Source organism: Pseudophryne corroboree, chromosome 3 (genome assembly GCF_028390025.1).
Source record: "Pseudophryne corroboree isolate aPseCor3 chromosome 3, aPseCor3.hap2, whole genome shotgun sequence".
Classification (NCBI taxonomy): domain Eukaryota; kingdom Metazoa; phylum Chordata; class Amphibia; order Anura; family Myobatrachidae; genus Pseudophryne; species Pseudophryne corroboree.
Genome location: NC_086446.1, coordinates 635964859 through 635986717, shown reverse-complemented (window position 1 = coordinate 635986717; position 21859 = coordinate 635964859). Strand labels below are relative to the sequence as shown.

Sequence of the window (21859 nt, the reverse complement as noted above, 5' to 3'; positions counted from 1 at the left end):
GGTGGGATATGAGATGGTTCTGTTGGTATTGCCTTTCCGATATTCTTCCTCAAACAGGTAAGGCATGACATTGCTCTCTTACCTGCATGAGATGAAAATCCTGGGGCGCACCAATATGCTCTTACCAACTTACACATTCCCTCCTTGCCCAGATGAGTCAGCCCGTGTGCTGCCTCAGCTAAACATGGAAGATATGCTCTAGGGGCCACTGGTTTACCTTGTCCATCCGTCCAGAGTCCTGAGGACTCCTGGCCATATCCTTTTGCCTTCCAGACTGCCTTTTCCTGTGTGGAACACAAATTTTGCATTTCACACAACTTCTGTGTGTTGATGGTATTAAATACCATCAGTTGTGTGGTGTCTGTCTGTCTGGGGGTACCAGCTGCTAACTTAGCAGCTTCGTCTGCTCGGCTGTTACCAAGTGATACTGGGTCCTGGCTATATGTGTGTGCTTTACACTTGATAACAGCCACTCTGTCGGGTTCCTGTATCGCTGTTAGAAGCCTTTTGATGTGAGCTGCATGCGCTATCGGTGTACCAGCTGCCGTCATGAAATTTCTGAGGCGCCATAGGGCTCCGAAATCATGGACTACCCCGAAGGCGTATCTAGAATCGGTGTAGATATTGACTGACTTGCCCTTAGCCAATTCACATGCTCTGGTTAGGGCGACCAGTTCAGCAACCTGGGCTGAGTGAGGTGGGCCTAGCGGTTCTGCTTCTATGGTGCCTTTGTCATCTACGACTGCGTATCCAGTACACAAGTCTCCCGAGTCTGACTGTCTGTGACAACTACCGTCAGTGTAGAAAGTAAAATCTACATCTTCCAGTGGGTTGTCACTGATGTCAGGCCTTGCCGTGAAATTTTGGGTCAAATATTCCATACAATCATGCATGTCATCCTTTGTATTAAATCCTCCTTCCCCATCACTCTCATCCTCCACCCTTTGTGCCTGTCCAGGCACACCTGGGAGATATGTTGCAGGATTTAATGCACTGCATCTCCTTATGGTGATGTTTACGGGGGCCATTAGTGCCAATTCCCATCTTGTAAACCGCGCTGATGAGACGTGCCTGGTTTCGGCAGAATTTAGCAAGGCTGACACTGCATGTGGTGTATGAATTGTGAGGTTGTGACCTAGCACTACATCTTCGCTTTTTGTAACTAGCAATGCTATCGCAGCGACACTTCGCAAGCATGTGGGGAGAGATCGCGCTACCGTATCTAGCTGAGCGCTGTAGTATGCTACCGGCCTGCTGGCATCACCGTGCTTTTGGGTTAGGACGCCTGCCGCGCAACCAGCACTTTCTGTTCCGTACAGCTCAAAGGGTTTCCCATAGTCTGGCATACCTAATGCTGGCGCCTGCGTTAGGCACTGTTTAAGTCCCTCAAATGCCATCTCGGATTCGTCTGTATGCGAAATCCGATCAGGTTTGTTTGACGAGACCATCTCCTGCAGAGGTAATGCTAGAATGGAAAACCCTGGGATCCAGTTACGGCAATACCCACACATTCCTAAAAACGTTCTGATCTGTTGCTGGGTTTGTGGCAGAGTCATGTCTCTAATTGCTTGAATTCTATCAGCGGTCAGGTGTCTCAGTCCTTGTGTTAGACAGTGTCCTAAATATTTTACTTTAGTCTGGCATAATTGCAACTTGTCTTTGGAAACTTTGTGTCCTGTGTCTGAAAGATGAAACAGGAGCTGTTTCGTATCCTTCAGGGACGCTTCCAATGAATCTGAACACAGTAGTAAATCATCCACGTACTGTATCAATATTGATCCACTCTCTGGTTGGAAAGACTGTAAACAATCATGCAAAGCCTGGGAAAATATACTTGGACTGTCTATGAAACCTTGCGGTAATCGAGTCCATGTGTATTGGACTCCTCTGTATGTAAATGCAAACAAATATTGGCTGTCAGGATGCAGGGGTACCGAAAAGAAAGCGGAGCAGAGGTCAATAACAGTGAAAAATTTCGCAGTGGGAGGGATCTGCATAAGGATGACAGCTGGATTTGGCACTACGGGGAATTGACTCTCAACTATTTTGTTAATCCCCCTTAGATCCTGCACTAGCCTGTAACCCCTCCCCCCACTCTTTTTCACAGGGAAGATGGGACTATTGGCAGTGCTGGATGTTCTTACCAAAATGCCCTGTTGTAGCAAGCGCTCTATTACAGGGTAAACTCCTAACTCCACCTCTGGCTTCAGAGGGTATTGTGGGATTTTTGGAGCTATCCTACCATCTTTTACTTGCACAACTACTGGAGCTACGTTTGCCATTAATCCAGTGTCTTGTCCATCTTTAGTCCACAGTGACTCTGGTATTTGGGATGTCATTCCTTCTACTTGGGATGGAGTCCTATTTAACATAACAGTGTGGGACATTAATTTTGATGGGGAGTCTAACATGTCTCGCACTTCCTGAGCGTTATTCTCAGGTATGTCTAAGAATACACCTTCAGGAGTACAATAAATGACGCACCCCATTTTACACAATAAATCTCTTCCCAGGAGATTAGTCGGTGCCGATGCCGCCAGCAAAAAGGAATGCTTGGTGTGCAAAGGCCCTACTGTAACCTCGGCTGGTTTGCTAACAGGGTAGTGCTGGACTACTCCCGTTACTCCCATGGCTGGAATTGTCTTACCAGTGGTTCTCATGCCCACTGTCGAATTTATCACTGATTTGGCCGCCCCCGTATCTACAAGAAAGTTTAATGATTTACCAGCTACATTAATTGCAATTTCGGGTTCACTTCCAAGACTTGCAATCAATTTTACTGGCTGCAGATTACAGGTGTGGCCACACCCCTATTGGGTATGGTGACCTCCCTGAATCCTGCTGGCAGCGACTACTTGAGAGGGAGTTAACTGGGAACTACCAGAGGCTTGCCAGTCTCTGTTCGGGGGGTATCTTTTTGTTTCCCCTGCATGTGGCTCATAACTCCGTTTCTGCGGACCCTGATCCCAATGTCGTATGTCGTGTCGTTGTCTAGGGGGTTGATAAGACTTTTGTGTGTTTCTCGATTTACAGTCTCGTGCAAAGTGTCCCTCTCTATGACAGGAATAACAGGTTACCACATTTGACTTACCCACAGGGTTTGGTGATCTATACAAAGGCTGCCTTGTGGTCAGGGCCTGTATACTTACGGCCATTAACTTATCACCTTGTAATTCCCTGTGTCTGGTGATATTCCGATCATGATCAACAGCTGCCTCTCTCAAAGTAGCCACCGACAGACCTCGCCAACATGGTTGCGTGGTCTGTACCCTTGTCTTTAATGCTTCTTTTAAACCATCCATTAGCACAGATACTGCTACTTCTCTATGATTTATGTTTGTTTTAATGTCTTCTATGCCTGTGTATTTAGCCATTTCTAGTAATGCCCTGTGAAAATATTCTGAAGCTGTCTCTGACTCTTTTTGTTTAATGGAGAAAATTTTGTTCCATTTAACTACAGCTGGAAAATACTCTTTTAATTGTAAATTTATTCTTTTTACATTGTCTTGGTTGTACACATCCGTAAGGGGTACATCCTGGTCCAATCCACAGTCAGCTAAAAATTGAGCTGAGTCGACATTGGAGGGTAAACATGCCCTCAGCAATATCTGCCAGTCTTTGTTATTGGGCTCTACAGTGTTCCCTAGGTCTCTGATGTATTTCTGACTAGCAACTAGATCTTTTCTAGGATCAGGGAATTCAGACACTATGGTTCTTAATTCCATTCGGGAAAACGGGCAGTGCATGGCAATGTTCCTGACAGGAGGGATTCCTGTAGTGTCAGTTTTCCCATTTGGCACTGCTATTACCCTAACGGGATTAAGTCTACTAACATCCTTCTGAATAGATTCTACAGCTTGTGGTGAAATGGTTTCAGCATAGTGTATGGTGCCGTACTTACCCGTTGATACGACCTCACCTGTCCCTCCGCTAGGGGCCTTTGATACTAATCTTACGGGTTGGGCCGTGCCCACTGCTGTTTCTGATATGGTGGCTGCTAGTGAGAGCGCCGATATTGTTGACGATTCATCCTCTTGATCACACTCCTGGGGAAAGTTTAAAACAGGGTACAACTTGCACGGGTTAATATTTGCATTAGTTAACTTATTAACATTATCTTTAACATTTATACAGTTGCTAAGTGTTTGTTTGTTACACCCTAATGCGTCATTCCCCGCAACCAATTTCTCTCCTGATATATATGGTGGCGGCGGTGCCGTGGCTATCCGTTTCTTGATAGGGTTAGATCCCGCCGCCTGAGCCAATCCTCTCTGTATTTCACCCTCCTGTTGCCATAACTGTAAATAATCATAATGTTTGATCCGTCTCTTTGTTGATTTAATGAGACATATCCTTCTCCTTAGATTTAGTAACACATCTGGGCTAAAGCTGCCTACTCTTGGGAACTTCTCCCCGTCATGTACAGTCATTCTTTCCCATTCATCACATAAAACCTCTGTGTGTGAACCGTATTTTTCACACATTACATACCTTGCCGACCCGATTGGTCGGTTTACTAAATCAACCCGAACCGAGGATGATCGCCCCCTACCTGAACAACTGGCCCCCATAACTTGCAGGCGTTGCTTTCACTACCTCTGACCTTAATCAGGGTCTTCAGCGAACCCTTACAAAAAACCAAGATGTTCAGGATAGGCCGATGGTGGCGGTTTACCGAGTACCCCACTCACTCGCCCACGCCGACCAATACTGCCTTAGCGCTGGCGTACTCGACCCAGGGCCCCTGCGACCTGAACCGCTATTTACTGGAACATGTGAGGGTGATCCGCAGAGCACTTACTCTTTCCAGTAACTATTGGTTGCTGGATAGTTCCTGAGTGACCAGCGAACCTCCCTTAAAATAAAAAAAATTACACAAATCACGTTAGAATGTACAAATAGCGTTTATGATCCCTTTCGTACGCAAATGGTACTGGGTCAAATTACTAACTAATGCACACAATTACGTGCGGTACAATCAGTCTGCACATAAGCAACTAATCTTATGTGCGGAGCGACCAGTGGAATCGAAAATTGCGGCTGCGAATTCCTTCAGCATGAGCTTTAATGGCCTATATGGGTTCTGCACCAACCCCCTGGGTTGTGCTCTTTAATTTATAGCGGACTTCCTTGTCTGCTGTACCTGGACCTCCTGGTCAATTCTGGACCTCCTGGTCTGTGCTACAGTAGACCTCCTGGTCTGCTATACTCTAATGCTCAGATTTTTTTATGTTTAACAAGGGATGCCTCCCTAGCCACCATGCACGTCACTTACATGTATGTACCTCACGAGAACTCGACTTCTTGTGGTTCAACCTCAAAAAAATTGTAGAAACTTATATATGCAAACACTCACTCACCACATGTACACTTTACTTTTGTTTCTATTTCTATTTCTGCGCAGAAATTTCTTTCCTTTAGACCAGATGAGTCGTAAATTTAGAGAAGGATCTATTAATTTAAATTTCAGACACTAAAATTGACTTGCGCTATTTATCGCGTTGCCACCTTTTCGCCTGTTAAAAATAACACTTATCGTGTGATTTGTTACATGGGCGTACCCAGACGCTCCGTTGCGTAATATACGCTGCGTGCGTCGGCTTTTGGGTTGCGTGCGCGAGTCTCAGTCTTTTGTTAGAGACACGTGTACGCAAGGCAGGTATCCACCGTAACACAATTAACTTGTTTATCAATGTAGGTGATCCTCGATCATCTACCGAGCACCACACAAGTCTCTCCTTGTATCTTAGGCAAAGCTGTGTGCGTGCTTTACAAATTACCCCTTAAATGTATTACCTTTACTCTTTAACTACTGATAGCAACAAATCTTTCTTAGCCCGTTAACAATTGTGAAATGGCAAAACAGGAGAGTGATATGAAAATACACGAATGAAAAGAAATGCAGATATATGCGTGCGTGCGTACGCAAGACAGAAATAAACAGTTTTAAAAGACACTAGCGTGTTGTTCTTACCTCCGGTTCCGGATTCCTTCAGCACCCTTTACTAAGCGAGGCAGACGCTTATCCAGACAGCACTACATGGAATATGATCTCCCGCCCTTTGCTGATGGATAATGTCTGCTGAAATTACCTAGTGCAGATATGTGAAGGACGGACGAGCCGCCAATTGTTAAAGCTGAATATTTATCTTACTTAAAACCCTTTAAGAGGTCAATGAACAAAGTACGCTATTGGCGTATGGTATACCGTAAAGGTACGCACGTTGCGTAACAATCGCTTAGCCGTAGTCGAGACGCTCGAGCGTTACGTTCGCTTACGGCCAAGAGATCACAGGCAGGCACGCTATTGGCTGCCGACTAACGTAATGATACTCTATTTGCGTAGCGGACGCTCGGGACCACGAGGAGATCAACAGCGGCGCAGACGCTCACAATGTTAAACCTATATAACTATACCATAAACAATGTATTTATGCAATAAACCCTTGTGCAGTGATAAGGTGAAAATGCAACACAGTGTAAGATGGTTTACACTAAAGCTGTTTGAGCGATAGAGACGCTCCTATTACCCACTGCAATATAATGAACACACACAATACCGGTCTAAGGGTCTAACGCCTTTTTAAGGAAATGAATGAACGTTCAAAAGAATAATACAATACAAGTCATACACTACCAATATAACATAGACTACCTAACCAGATAACTATACATAAAATACAATAGCAGTACAATAACACTTAAGAGAAAGAGAGAGAAAGAGGAGAAGAGAAAGAGAGAGATATATGGCTCACAATAACAAGAAAGACAATATGATTGCGGAGAAAACTTACGCTTAAGGGAAACAATTGCATGCGCCTCTGGATATCCAGCTCCCGATTATCAGCAATGAGAACCGTTGAAGAGAATAGAGAGCTGGCCCAGAGTGGCTTGTCCTTTTATACCCTACACATAATACAGTACAATGGTCCCTATATTCTTATTGTTCATTGGACACAGGAATTCCTCTTCGCATTATAACAAAAGGTCATAGGTTGATTCATACAGGTGGGCTGTGACTATTTCCAACTGCTCAGGTGGGTGGGAAACTAGGTTTCCCGCCGCATGGATAATAAAGTGCAAATATAGTAAAAGTCCATAAACTTCTTATGTCCATAACTATTCGCACGAGCGATTAATCCGCTTCAAACCAACACCGGAATATTGCTAATTAAATACTCTTCCGATGGATACTAAACACCACTGTATAACCCTTGTCTGACCCTTCGTATCAAACAAAGAGGGATCTCTTTGTTCATGAACATGCTACATTAACTAAACTTTCAGATTCTATCAAAGGGACCATAATCTACAAAATACATTATATGGTTAAAATATGTAACGATCGAGTCGCCCGCTAGACGCACACAAAATCTACCGTAAATGCGCATACCGTGCGCCTGCGGGTGCACGCACCAGCGGGTATGCGTACGCACGGGAGAGCGTGGGCACGCGCAGCGGGGACACGCATGAGGTGCAAATATGGTAGTGTGTATCATGATATTTTTCTGACTTTGACACCGTCCACCTAGTCACGCTGGGAGCGCACTGAGTTGCTTCCATTCTAGTGAATGGGGCGTGTGCACATCACGGAGATGGTGATAGGCATGACTCCATCTGTACCCTGTATCAAAATTTCCATCACTTTGCATTTTTGACCACAAAAATGACATGTCATTATTGCCCAATTAAAAATAATTAAAAGCATCTAAGGGACTAATTCAGGGGGGTGTACTAGGGGTTCTAAACCAAATCCTGACATTTTTAACTTAAAATAGGGATTTTGTACTACTTATCCCCTGTTCAGAGATGGTAAAGAGAAATTTGCCATAAACCCTATGGAGACTTATCGCCGATAATTTTTTTTTTATTATGGCTAATTGGATGCCCCCAATAGTGTAAACTGCTCTATTGTCTCTCATCTGATTATATATTGATGTAACTGTTATATTAAACAGTCAAGAACCAAAGCCAATTCTTATGGACTGAAAATATCAGTATTGTACATTTTTTACCCATGTAGTAAATTATTAAAATTCTGTAATCCTGTAAACTCTTGTTGTGTCACAGTATGTGGCCAGACATAGGGGCTAATTCAGTAAGGATAGCAAATTCTGCTAATCAGCAGATTTTGCTAGTCTTTGGATCGCATGCTGGGGGCCGCCTATCAGTGGGCAATGCCGCCCACCATGCTGACTGACGTCTCCCACCCTTGATGAAGTAGAAATTGCGAGCACCTCACAATTTCTGATTCATTATAAAAGATCTTAATGCCTCCTGCCATCTCACCTCATTGCTATAGCAACCCTGATAATCTCATTCACATCACTCCCTTAGACTCTCTCCCTCTCTCCTGTGCCCTCTGGAATGCCAGGTCTGTCTGTAATAAACTGGTCCCCACCCATGTCCTTTTTATCTCAAATTACTTGCATCTCCTAGCTATCACTGAAACTTGGATTACACCCTCTGACACAGTTTCTCCCGCTGCTTTCTCTGCTGGGGTCTTACATTCTCACACACACCCTGACCTGGGGGTCGCCACGGTGGTGGTGTTGGGCTCCTACTAACCTCTAGCTACTCATACCAACTCATACCACCAGAACCTTCCCTTACATTCTCTACATTTGAGGTCCATGCTATATGCCTCTTCCAACCTATTCACCTTCGAGTAGCTGTCATTTACCGCCACCCTGGCATGCCCTCCAAATTCCTTGACAACTTTGCTTCCTGGCTTTTACTCATTTCCTCTCTTCTGACATTCCCTCCATTATCCTAGGTGATTTCAACATCCCTATAGATAACCCCACAAAATCACCTGCCTCTAAACTCCTTAACCTCACCTCTTCTCTTGGTCTCTCCCAGTGTGAGTGGAAGCTCACTGGATCTGGTATTAACTCACCGCTGTGATCTTTCTAATTTCTCCAACTCCCTGTTCCCCCTCTCTGACCATCACCTGCTCACTTTTAACCTATCTCTATCTGTTTCTTCATCTTTACCACCTAAGACTACCATCACAAAGCATAACATTAAGGCTATAGACACCACTTCCCTATCTTCCCTGTTTGACTCGCTCCTCTCTCCTATTCTCTCTCTTTCCTGCCCTGAACAAGCTACTTCCCTATACAATGCATCCCTAACCTCTGCTCTTGACTCTGTCACCCCACCAACCACTATTCACCCTCGCAGATCGACACCTTAAACCTGGGACACCAAATGCACCAGATATATGCAAAAATGCTCACGTACCGCTGACCGAAAGTGGAGGAAATTACGCTCTAAGGCCGACTTCCTCCATTACAAATTTATGCTCTCATCCTACTTTGCTGCCCTTACCTTCTCTAAACAATCTTACTTCAAAAACCTCATCTCCTCCAAATCCTCAAACCCCCGGCGCTTCTTTGCCACTGTCAAATCTCTCCTCTGCCCACCCCCGCCTCAACCCCTCTCTTCACTTTCTGCTCTTGACTTTGCCACCTACTTCACATTCAAAATTGACTCCATTCATCAGAACATAACATCCCACCAGAACCAGAGCAATCACCCTCCTCCATATCCTGACCCCACCCCCCTCTCCTTCCCTCCTACCAAATCTTACATCTTTCTTCCCTTTATCTGAAGAGGAAGTCATGGTCCTCTTCTGGTCCTCGCCCCCCTCCACCTCCCCACTTGACCCTATCCCCTCCCGTCTTCTCCGCTTCCTCTCTTCTTCTGCCTGTTCCCATCTTGTCCATCTACTCAATCTCTCACTCTCATCAGGCACTGTCCCTTCTGCCTTGAAGCATGCACTTGTCTCCCGTATTTTAAAAAAAACCTACCCTTGATCCAACCAATCTCTCCAACTACTAACCCATCTCTCTTCTCCCTTTTGCCTCCAAACTCCTTGAGCGTATTGCTACCAACACCTCGCTGTCTTTATTTCTTCCCACTCACTGCTTGACCCTTTCCAGTCTGGTTTCCATCCTCAGCACTCCACTGAAACTGCCTTCATGAAAGTCTGCAATGACCTCCTTGCTGCTAAATCCAGGGGCCGCAACTCTCTGCTTATTTTCCTTCACCTCTCTGCTGCTTTTGACACTGTGGACCACCCTCTCCTCCTGCAAATCCTTTACTCACTTGGTTTGCATGATACTGCTCTCTCCTGACTGTCCTCCTACCTTTCTGACTGTTCCTTCTCTGTCTCCTCTCATGACTCCACCTCCCCCCCACTTCCTCAACCAGTAGGTGTCCCCCAAGGATCTGTTCTAGGGCCTCTCCTTTTCTCTCTCTACACATCCTAATTAGGTGAGCTCATTAGCTCTTTTGACTTACAATATCATCTCTACACTGACGATACTCAAATCTACCTTTCCTCCCCTGACCTCTCCCCTGCTCTCCTCACTCATATCTCCCACTGTCTCTCTGCTATCTCCTCCTGGATGTCCCAGCACTTTCTTAAACTTAACATGTCTAAGACTGAGCTGATCATCTTCCCTCCCTCCTGCATAACCTCACCTCCCACAATTTCATTATCCATTGATGGCACAACTATCTCCTCTAGCCCCCAAGTGCAATGTCTTGGAGTAATCCTTGACTCCTCCCTCTCCTTCAAACCACACATTCAGTACCTCTCACAAACCTGCCATTACCATCTCAAAAACATCTCCAGGATCAGACCCTTTCTCACCCAGGACACTACTAAGACCCTCATCCACTCACTGGTCATCTCCAGATTGGACTTCTGCAATCTCCTCCTATCTGTCCTCCCTCGAAAAATGCCTCTCTCCTCTCCAATCTATCCTCAATGCTCCTGCCCATCTTATCTTCTTCACCAAAAGTACTACATCCACATCACCTCTCTTGCATGACCTTCACTGGCTACCCTTCCCATTCAGAATCCAATTCGAGCTTCTCACACTCACCTACAAATCCCTCACCCACTCTACTCCCTCTCACATCTCTGACCTTATCTCTCTTTACATTCCCACCCATACTCTTCGCTCTGCTAATGCACGCAGTCTCTCCTGCCAACTGATTACCTCCTCCCACTCCTACCTCCAAGATTTTGCATGTGCTGCTCCTTATCTCTGGAATGCTCTACCTCTCCCCATCTGACTCTCCACCTCTCTACAAAATTTTAAACGGGCTCTCAAGACCCACTTTTTCACCAAACCCAGCCAATTCTCCTCTTAACCCTCTTGTCTATGCTCACTGTCTACCCCTTCTGTAGCACCCTGGTCTGTTAGCACCTCATCTTTTAGATTGTAAGTTCGCAAGAGCAGGTTCTTCTTTCCTCATGTGCCTTTCCTTTTCTTACTTACACAACCTTATACTCCTTACTCCCTTTGATGTCACCTAAGCCCTGGTATTCTGTACCTGTCCTATATTGTCTTGAACTGTAAGTGCTGTTTTCTTGTTTGGTCATTTTCATATGTACTGTGTAATGGGTGCTGCGGATCCCTTGTGGCGCCATATAAATAAAGGATGATAATAATAATAATCCTTCCGGTAGGAGACCTGGCACCATCTTACCCGTGTGACGTCATGCAGCCACCGCGATCATGCCCACGATGCCCCCATTCGCGCTGCACCACCCACTGTTCATGCCGCCCTACCCCCGCAATGCTTCATCTCCTCCCTGGAAACTGAACGTTGCCACTCCGCGACCATCTCTGCCTGATTGACAAGCGATTGTTTTTTCTGCGCCCCCCGCAGAAAGTGCGGGTGCATACGCAGGACGGGTGCTGCGCATGTGCCCGCAAGGCCATCGTAAAAATTCCGGTTGAATCGCGATTTGCGATCCAACCTGAATTAGCCCCATAATTTCTCAGCAGTTACACCCTTCCACTATGTGCAGTATTGTTGTTTGCCAAGTAAGGGCTAACCCTATAACTCAACAGCTTCAAAGTTACCTTTTTTTTTTTAAATGTATACAATATGCAGATTTTACCTGTGAATAACTTTCTGCCTTGAAGAATCATACAGTAAATGCCTTTGTATAAGCCTTATGTATGTAAAGCACAAATAAATGGTTCAGACGAAGACTAGAACTGCCCATAGGTTTTAAATTAAGAGACACACATGAATTAAACTAACACCGTAACGAGGATAGATCCAATTGATGGATTTCTCTAGGGTGAAAGAACTTCATCATTGTCTAATTGTGTTTTTCAATTTGTTTTTTCTACAAGCACTGCCATAGTGCATCGAATGTAAGTAAATATATAAATGGGCATAATGAAAACATAACAAATAACTAGACACAATAGTAAAGCTCTTTTCATGTTGCAAGCAATACAAACCTTAAAAAATAGTTTATATATAATTTATTATACTCTTCAACTTTGTGATGCAAAATATAAGTCATTAAATGGTTTTGTCATATAAATCTAAAAATGTGCACATACGTTAATGCAGAATGCAAATACACTTTTGGGTAATCCCTTTTACATGTCATACATGTCATATATATATATATATATATATATATATAGTATCCTACATGTCATATATATATATATATATATATATATATATATATAGTATCCTAACGAAAGAGTCTAAATAAATTATCCTGAAACATTGAATTTATCCAGAGTGTATGTGTCTTGATTACTTGGAGAAGTCATCCCTGAGTGCCACTATTGCGAACCAAACATGGTTTTTTCCTTGTGGGGTAAGATGGCACCGGGACGCAATTACTAATATAATATAAAGAGGAGTGCTGGTCCTTGGAACTTTATATATACAGTATGTATATGTATATGTGTATATGTGTATATATATATATATATATATATGCATTAACAGATTATTTCCAGTAGCACTGTAATATATTTTCTCTACACTTTCAGTATTTTATACTTGGGAGATTGACCATCTCCTTTTACAGCTATTGTATTATCTGGGCAGTGCACTTCTTTTTCTGTTGCTGCAACCCCAATAATGTGGCTATCTTCTGTATACTGTAGGTAGAATAATAGCTGACAGTTGCTGCTTTATCTGATCCATTGTTTAAGTTCCAAAAAAAAAAATGTCATAACCTTAAATAAAAATGTAGCCAAAAGTCTAAAAGACTGTTGCGTCTGCGATGATCAGTTAGCTTAATGCAGGTATTCCCAATCTCAGTCCTCAAGGTACACTAACAGTCCAGGTTGTAGTGATATCCATGCTTGAGCACAGGTGAATTAATTAGTACCTCAATTATTTTAATTTAGTCATCTGTGCTTAAGCCTGGATATCACTAAAACCTGCACTGTTAGTATGCCTTGAGGACCGAGGCTGGGAATGCCTGCTTTAATGTGTAGTCTATTTTTCCACTTCACAGACTATTTTATTTATACTTTTTATTTTTCACAAAGATATATTTTGCCTTAAGATTACACGAGATAGAAATCACATTTTCTGTACCGAGGAAAACATTACTAGAGCATAGATGTTGTTTGTTGGATTGTTTTCTAGGAGCAGTAAAATAGTTTCCACTCTAAATGAGATTCAAATATCTGTAGACAGTACAGCTTTGAACTCATGGAAATTCAAGGAACCTTCACGTGTGCAGACTTTTAAGTTGGAAAATAATACCCATTGTGTTACAAATAGACAAGGATAGAGCTGTTAGTTGTACAGTCAGTGATCAAGGCTGCTTTAGTTATGGCAGCAAAAATTGTTGCTAATAATGCAAACCTGAAGTCACAACAAACAATGAACATCAGAGAAAATCTCTTTTTAGTATCGCAACATCATTAGAGCTATTATATGCAATCACACAGAATCTCAAGAACCACAAGCGTGTGGGCCATGTGAAAGGACATTTCATTGTCATGTTTACTACAGTTATAATGCACAATTGTCACAAAAGAAACAATCATAAAAGCAATGTAACAAGTGCTAAGCAAATGAATCAACTATTAATTCCCAAGCAAGTAAAATCATAAACCGTCCGTAATAGTTACTATTATCATTTTAAGGGCCAACCTCTTCTGTAAAGCATTGCCATTCACTCTATAATGAAAACACAGTGTATGGTTTGTGTTAACTGACTAGGTGAAGGACAGACAGAATAAGAGGAAAAAGAAAGGAAAATAATATAAAATACATATTTCAGAAAGTGTTTTTATCCTCTCTGTTTACATAAATTCAGTCTATAAAAAGAGCATTTTGAAGCACTTATCCTCCTAGACAAAATGAAAAATAAAGTTTGCAGGAGCTAGACTATGGGGTCTATTCATAAAGCAGTGAAAAGCATGGAGAAGTGAACCAATCAGCTGCTATGTTTATTTTTATAGTATGCACTTTCTAAATGTTACCTCAACACTGATTGGCTGCCATGGACAAATTCTCCACTGGCTCTCTTCTCTTTTCACTGCTTCATGAATAGACCCCTATATCAATCTCATCGCCTGGGTAGTACATGGGCTTATATACAGTTACAGTAAAAGTAAATTGGGTGTATGTGGCTCCCAAACTGGGTGGTCAGAAACAATGCTTACAGATATATCCCTCTACAGCTTTGCTGCATATAGCAGAGTGCTGTAGCAGCATGCTGTATCCGTTCGCATTGTTGCTTGCTCCCATAGAAATCAATAGAAGGCGGGTGCATGCACTCATGACTCCCATTAAACTGAATGGCATAGCGGGGTGTACGCATAGTGTACAGTCCCCTATACTGCTAACAGTGTGCTGCAATGCGCACGCATCACAGCAACACTGTAAGCAGACACATCTATGGCCGGTCTGGTCATCTGGCACTTCTAGCAAATGCCTAAAGGGCCGATGGCCTGATGTGCTGGTCCAGCATAAAATTCTGGACGAGCGGCATTACTCTGCTGCACGGCACCCACAGAGAGATGCTGGCCAAGCAGCTCCGTCAACCAGCACTCTGGCCACCTTGCATAATAATAATAATAATTTTATTTATATAGCGCTCTCTCTCCAATCGGACTCAAGGCGCTTAACAGATACATAGCATAATATAGTACAGAAAATAATGAAGTACAGAAAAGCTTTTCATAAAATACAGAAGCATGTAGATACTAAAGGGACATTATGGAAATGCTTGAGTAAACAGGAAAGTCTTGAGTCTACCTTTGAAGGATTCTATAGTTGGGGCCTCTCACACTGTGCGGGGAAGCGAGTTCCATATAGTCAGAGTCGCATGACTAAAAGCTTGACCCCCAGATGAATTACGGGAGATTCTAGGTACTGCTAAAAGTCCGTCATCTACAGATTGCAGTAATCGAGTGGGGCAGTATGGGATCAGAAGCTGCTTCAGGTACCTTGGGCTCCGGTCATGTAATGCTTTGAAACTCAGTAAGCCAATCTTGAAGATGATTCACCATCTTACAGGCAGCCAGTGAAGGGAATAGAGAATGGGTGTTATGTGGCTAGAACGGGGCTGGTCGGTTAACAGCCTGGCAGCTGTGTTTTGCACAGCTGTTTTGTAAGCGGTGCAATTCTTTTGCTGGGAGACTAAGGTAGAAGGCATTACAGTAGTCTAATCGAAATGATACAAATGCATTTTTTTTTTTTACGTGCGATCCATATTGGATAGCCTGTAAAAAAAAAAAATAGGTGAAACTTCTGAAAAAAGTCTGAAAAACTACAGTTTTTGGGACCCGATGTTAATTCACCAGTAATTAGATATCCCCCTTATTATTTAAGCTGGTTTGACCAAGTGGTTAAACACATTCAAGCTTAATGGTGATATTTTAACAATACCAGAATGTGAATGGCTAATTGCAAACTTTAACATACTGTAATCAGGCTAGCTGTTTAACTTATTTGATCATTAAAAATACCCATTTTTGTTGCCTTGTTTGGGTGCCTGTCATATACTTAATAATTAAACTGTTTTAAGTATAGTAAGTTACCAATATGTGAGTTGTTTTTAAATGCATTTACAAAATCTGTGAATATACTGTAATTAATTTGTTTCAGGTATATACTTCAGCTCTTGTGAAAGCATACTGGTAAATATTATTCCATGTGTGCTTTACAAAGCACACCAAGAGTAATATGAGATCTGATTTACCTCGTCAGGTAGGACTCCTGTGCCACAGGACAGATTGCTCAGGGTTACTAACATAATATATTCCTAATACTGCAAATCCCGCATCTTTACATTAAGCAAATACACCCACACAAAGAACATTAGCTTGGCTGAGCCTGAAATATTAACTTAGGTGATTGGGTTAGAACATAAGCAAAACATTATGTATGCGTAAAGATTTAAAAACAATTTAGTAGAGATTACTCTGGTTTCTAGATTTTTTTGTTTACTTTAGACACAGCAAGGAAATGGTTTGTGGAGTGCAAATGTGATAAAAATCCGCTCCATAGCAAAATAGTAGCTCCACGATACACATAAGTTGCATCATTGTGCTCCAGGGCTTTTTTTTGGGGTGGGGGTGTCATTGGATTGGGTATACAGTATTGTATTTAAACCATTGTTGTATATTAGATTTCAACTAACAATAGTTGAATGTCTTGGTACTGTTTATAGCTCCACATAATTAACAGTTAACTATTTTATAAGTTTTCTTGCAGTGGAACATAGACAACTTAAACAACCTTAAAATGCACAGAGAAAAAAAACGATCATCTATCTTGTTACATGCAAGAATAGCCGCATCCCTTGTACATCACACTGGGACAGGAATCAGGAGGACTCTATGTGTTTGTCTCTCCGGTCCCTAATGTTGTCATCTACACAGGACCCAGACACACCAATATAGCCTGTTATGCTTGAGGGGAGCTGGGATCTTTGGGACACTTACAGTCCTCTCCTTGGTACTCCTGTGTCTCTGAACTGTGCACTTTCCTGCACTGCACTGCCCAATCTCCTGCTCACATTCTGTCAGCCAGGTTCTTGCTTCTACTGCTGCACAAGAGGCAGAGCCAGTGATATCAGTGTGGTCCAGCAAAAGAAGGAGGCCCAATCTCCTGCTCACATTCTGTCAGCCAGGTTCTTGCTTCTACTGCTGCACAAGAGGCAGAGCCAGTGATATCAGTGTGGTCCAGCAAAAGAAGGAGGAGAACAGAGGAGGGCCCTGGGTACAGTATCCCCTGCACCCCCACATTAAACTGGCACTGACTGAGGCAAATAGGGATACAACCTAGGATTAGACTCTACATGAGATACATTATGTAATTTACTTAGCATTTTTTGTTTGAATCGTGCCCTGCATCAACTTTATTTGGGGATTTGTCTCCCACTTACACTAAATGATTATGTGGATATATTTTCACTGTGCCTTGGTGATTTAGACATCAAAGATTTCACATGATTGCTTTGTATCTGAGATGGTTCTGACAGACTACTGATAGCCACTTTCTATGTGAATAAGTAGCGGGATCAATGTTTGCCATTCATTATTTAATATGTTTCTAACCTTACTATTGTTAGATTTTGATTTTTTGACTCTTGACTTCTTGCTACAATGTTCTACTATGGATGTGTTTTAAGAAGTATTAATAAAAGCTAAGCTTTAGTTATATTTGGGTAGGGTGAGTTCCCCAACTAAGAGAGTACTTTTCTCTTTCTACATCCTGTACCTGCTGCACGACAGCTATATACAGTATTTATACCAATTACAGTGCTTTATACCAGTTAATATAGCAAACCCCAGTGTTGACTAACATATAGCGCACACCGCTGACACCTATTACAATCATAGGATCTGTCAATGGAACATAGGCTATCTCCAGCAAAAACAACTGCTATCACCAACTGTAAGATCTGCCAGGTCCTGCTGAAGAAAGCTAAGGGGAAACAGTTGGAAATAAGGAAAGGAAATTGTGTAAATTGTAAAATATCACATCTGGAATATGGAGTACCTGGCACCTTTGTGTCAGAAAAATATAGAACTTAGCATGGTTTGGCGACTGGTGAATAAAATGAATTAATGCAGAAATTGAACTATAATAAAATAGTTGCCAGATTGTGGTTATTTACTTTGGAGAAAATGGCTTAGATGTAATGTAAGCTGCTTAATGTCTACAAATATACTGTATATCCAAGGACAAAGCATATATTTGTCTGGTGAGCGTTTAATAGCTGGGGCATTATACTGTAGGTGACAAAAGAGCAGCCACTAGGACTAGAGGAACAACATTTTCATTATCAACACAGAAGTGGAATTATCACTGTGAGGACTGTCAGATTGAAGCATGTGCAGGGCTATAATTTTTTCACCCGCTCAGTTTACCATTACCATGGAGCACATGGGTGAACTTGGACCACAGACTACGTTATAATCCATTGTGTGTCTGTATGTGAGTGACTATTATAAGTCCCTATATTTTACATTTTGTATCATGCTTGCCAACTCTCCTGGAATGTCTGGGGGAGTGCCACATTTTTAAGGTCTCTCCCATACTCCTGAGAGTGTGGGGCAGTCCCCACAGCCACTTACTGTACTTCCCCAATGAAGTGAGCAGAATGGTGGTTTCCATTAAATAGCATCATCCCCTGCTGTACATTGTCACAAATTGTGAAGGGGTTTTTATTAATATTGGCAAGTACTGTATAGCTAGTATAATAGCTTTAATAGTTAATGCTAGCCCACTTGTATCCTTTTTTTAATTAACGCATCTCTCTCTCTTCCTGTTATTAATTATAGGTAATACAGCTATGGTGTACATTGAAGTACAGGATGAAAATGATCATGTGCCACAATTTTCAAAAAAGCTCTATCTTGGGGGAGTGTCCGAAGATGCCAGGATGTTTGCATCAGTCCTCAAAGTGAAGGTAAGAAATAAAATGTGTAGAAGCAGGTAAAAGGGTAGGGAAGTTGATACTAAGCAGCAATTAAATGACTGTTACACTCGCAGATAGCAGATCTGTTTAGTAAAGAAAATTCTTATAAAGATCTTCATACTGTATGAACAAGTAGGACTTGAAATAGAACTCTGAGAAAATAGGGATGGCCATCGACCATCAATGGTACTGAAAGAAAGGAGTGTACTGGTGCTGGTTGATGTTTCTCCAATATTAATAAACAAACGTGTATGAATTAAAATATGTAAACAATTTATTCACTAGACAATGTATGTAACATAACACTTAAAAACATATAATTGGGCATAAATAAAAACTGAAAGCCAAATAAAAATAGCTGCTGGTATGTATCCACATGGGATCCTGGATTGAAGGATAAAGTTCCCTGGGGAATAGTGATGTTTAAATACAGCTGGTGTTACCCATGACGATGGAGTCCTCCAGGTTCTTGAGAATTAACAGCAGGCACGCTGTGATGATTAGGCAAAAGCTGGGTCTCTCCAATCAGTGCTGTAATAATGCAGTCGCACAGAGAAAGTTCCAAAGGCAAGGAATGAATTAAAAGTCCATATCTGGATCCTCATGAAGTGGAGCGCATGTGGTGATGGCAGCTTGACACTTAACGCATTTCCCTAGGCACGGTCACCTAGCTTAATCTGCACGTCGGGCTTTACATTGACTGTAAGTGCAATTTTAAATGTTCCCCTCCAACCTGCCGGGAAGCATCAGATTTGTTAATAAAGCTCAAAATCTCTTATTACCAAGACATGAGTTAACCTACATTAAGAAATCAAACAAGAAAACTTATGATGTCTTTTTTTATAAAGAAGAGTCTCTAGAACAAATTGAAATCACCATATTATATATTGAACCTTTGTTTCTGATCACTTATAAAAAAAAATAAACTTGTGAGTCTGGACACAGCACAGCCAGTATAGCAGAGTATAGTGCAGCATTCATCAGCATGCAATGTGCCCCCTATCGCTCAGTCACTACCCATCACAGCCACTATACAGTACAGCCACTACAACAGAGTATAATGCAGCAAACAGCAGCGTGCATTCCAGTGAAATGCTGCAGAGTCCCGGCTGCGGCGCTTTATATAGATAATAAGTCCCATGAGAATCCGATGCCAGGAAGATGGCGTTCAACCTCGAATAGGAATCCCAGTCTGGCGGAAACACTCAATCCGCGTCTTGGGTCGGTGTCGGATACCAATGTTCACACTGGTTTGGATTCTGTCAAATCTGAACCACTCACCTCTAATATATATACAGCAATAAATTTGCAGCACTCACGGCTTGTAGAAATTAGAAGCTTCACCAAATTGTGGCAAAGCTTCTCATTTCTACAAGTCGTGAGTGCTGCACACTTTATTGCTATAATTGCCTTGGTTGATGTGAGAGCACCAGGTGCAGCTGTTACATTTGTGTGAGTGCTCGACCATTGAGTTTGTTATATATGGTATACTAGCTGAAGTACCCAGCATTGCCCGGGTCAGTCTCTTCAATTTATGAAGTTATCAATGAGTTGGATGTAACTGTTAACATTTTAAAAATAATTAACAGCTTAGCAGCTCTTCCAACATACCCATAACGCGGCTGCCAAGTGTGTTGGTTTTATTTTTGTGTGTGTCCTAAGAATCCCTAATCCCCATCTTTCCTTTCTGTTCAGTTTTAGAATCAGTTTTACATTGCAAGGTGGGTTTAAAGTTTTACTTCTGTTATCTATATTGGTATTCCAAAGCTATAGGGTACACAACATTTTTTGCCTTCCCACCTCCATTTCAGTCAGTTATTACAGTTCATTTATTTATGGTTATTTTAGTCAGTTGTTACAGTCCATTAAACTTTTCACCCCTACCCTTCCAGTGGAAGGCCCAAAATAGGCTACCTGTGTCAAATTTCTGCCGCCTAGCATACACCAATGGGAGGTCCAACCGGGACCCCAACCCCCTAGTATGCCTTCTGGGATCCAATGTTACCACTATGTAAAGTTTTACTAAAAGTACATCCAGTGGAAGGCCCAGAATAGGCTCCCTTGGTCACAGTTCTGGCCAGTGTACACCAATGGGAGATCTAACTGACACGCCAGCCCCCTAGTATGCCTTCTGGGACCCATTGTTACCTCTCTGTGAAGGATTCTTCTAACTTCATCCAGTAAAAGGCCCAGAACAGGCTCACAGGGTCAAAGTTCTTCCCAGCGCATTCTGTAATAAGGTCCAACAAACCTCAACTCCCTAGTACTTCTTCTGGGATGCAATGTTTGCATTCTGTGAAGTTTTCTTCCAAGTCAATACAGTATAAGGCCCAGAGTATGCTACCTGGGTCAAAGTTCTGGCTGACGCATTTTGCCATGAGGTCCGAACAACTCTAACCCCTTAGTATTTCTATTGGGATCCAATATTACCACATTTTCTTACATATTCATCCAATGGAAGGCCCAGAACAGGCTCCATGGGTCAAAGTTCTGTCTGGCCAATTCTGCTGTGAGGTCTGACTGGGACCCTAACCCCCCTAAAACCTGACCAGGATCCAACTGAACCACCTCACATTGGTTTATATTCCAATCAGTGCAGTTTTTCCCCCCAAATCCACCCAGTGGAAGACCCAGAACAGACTCTCTGGGTGAAAGTTCTGGCTGGCCAATTCTGATTTGAGGTCTGACCGGGACTCTAACCCATCTAAAATCTGGCCAGGATCAATCTGGAGGGTCTGGGACTCCAGGCCGACAACAAAAAGGTCGACACACCTTAGGTCGATGCCAATTGGTCGACACACCTTAGGTCAGCATGGACAAAATGTCAACATGGACAAAAGGTCGACATGGAAAAAGGTCGACATGAGTTTTGTATGTTTTTTTGGTGTTGTTTTATTCGTAGAGTGACCGGGAACCCCAATTAGTGCACCGCTTCGCTCGCCATGCTTCGGGCATGGTGCCTTCGCTCGGCACAGATTACCGTTCCAATCGTAGTCCACGTGGATCGTTAAGTTTGAAAAGGTTCCAAAAAAGAAAAAAAAATGTGAAAAACTCATGTTGACCTTTTTCCATGTTGACTTTGTTCCTGTCGACCTTTTGTCCATGTTGACCATTTGTCCATGTCAA

General features: G+C 42.5%; 1 protein-coding gene across 2 annotated transcripts in view; it reads left to right on the top strand.

Moving 5' to 3' along the window:
* PCDH15 (protocadherin related 15) overlaps nt 1-21859 on the top strand; it is a 2278876-nt gene that overhangs the window by 1976097 nt on the left and 280920 nt on the right. For both annotated transcript variants that reach the window (XM_063961739.1, XM_063961738.1), the window contains exon 27: nt 18597-18724. In XM_063961739.1, the coding sequence (XP_063817809.1) occupies nt 18597-18724 (128 nt within the window). The remainder of the gene's footprint in view (nt 1-18596; nt 18725-21859) is intronic.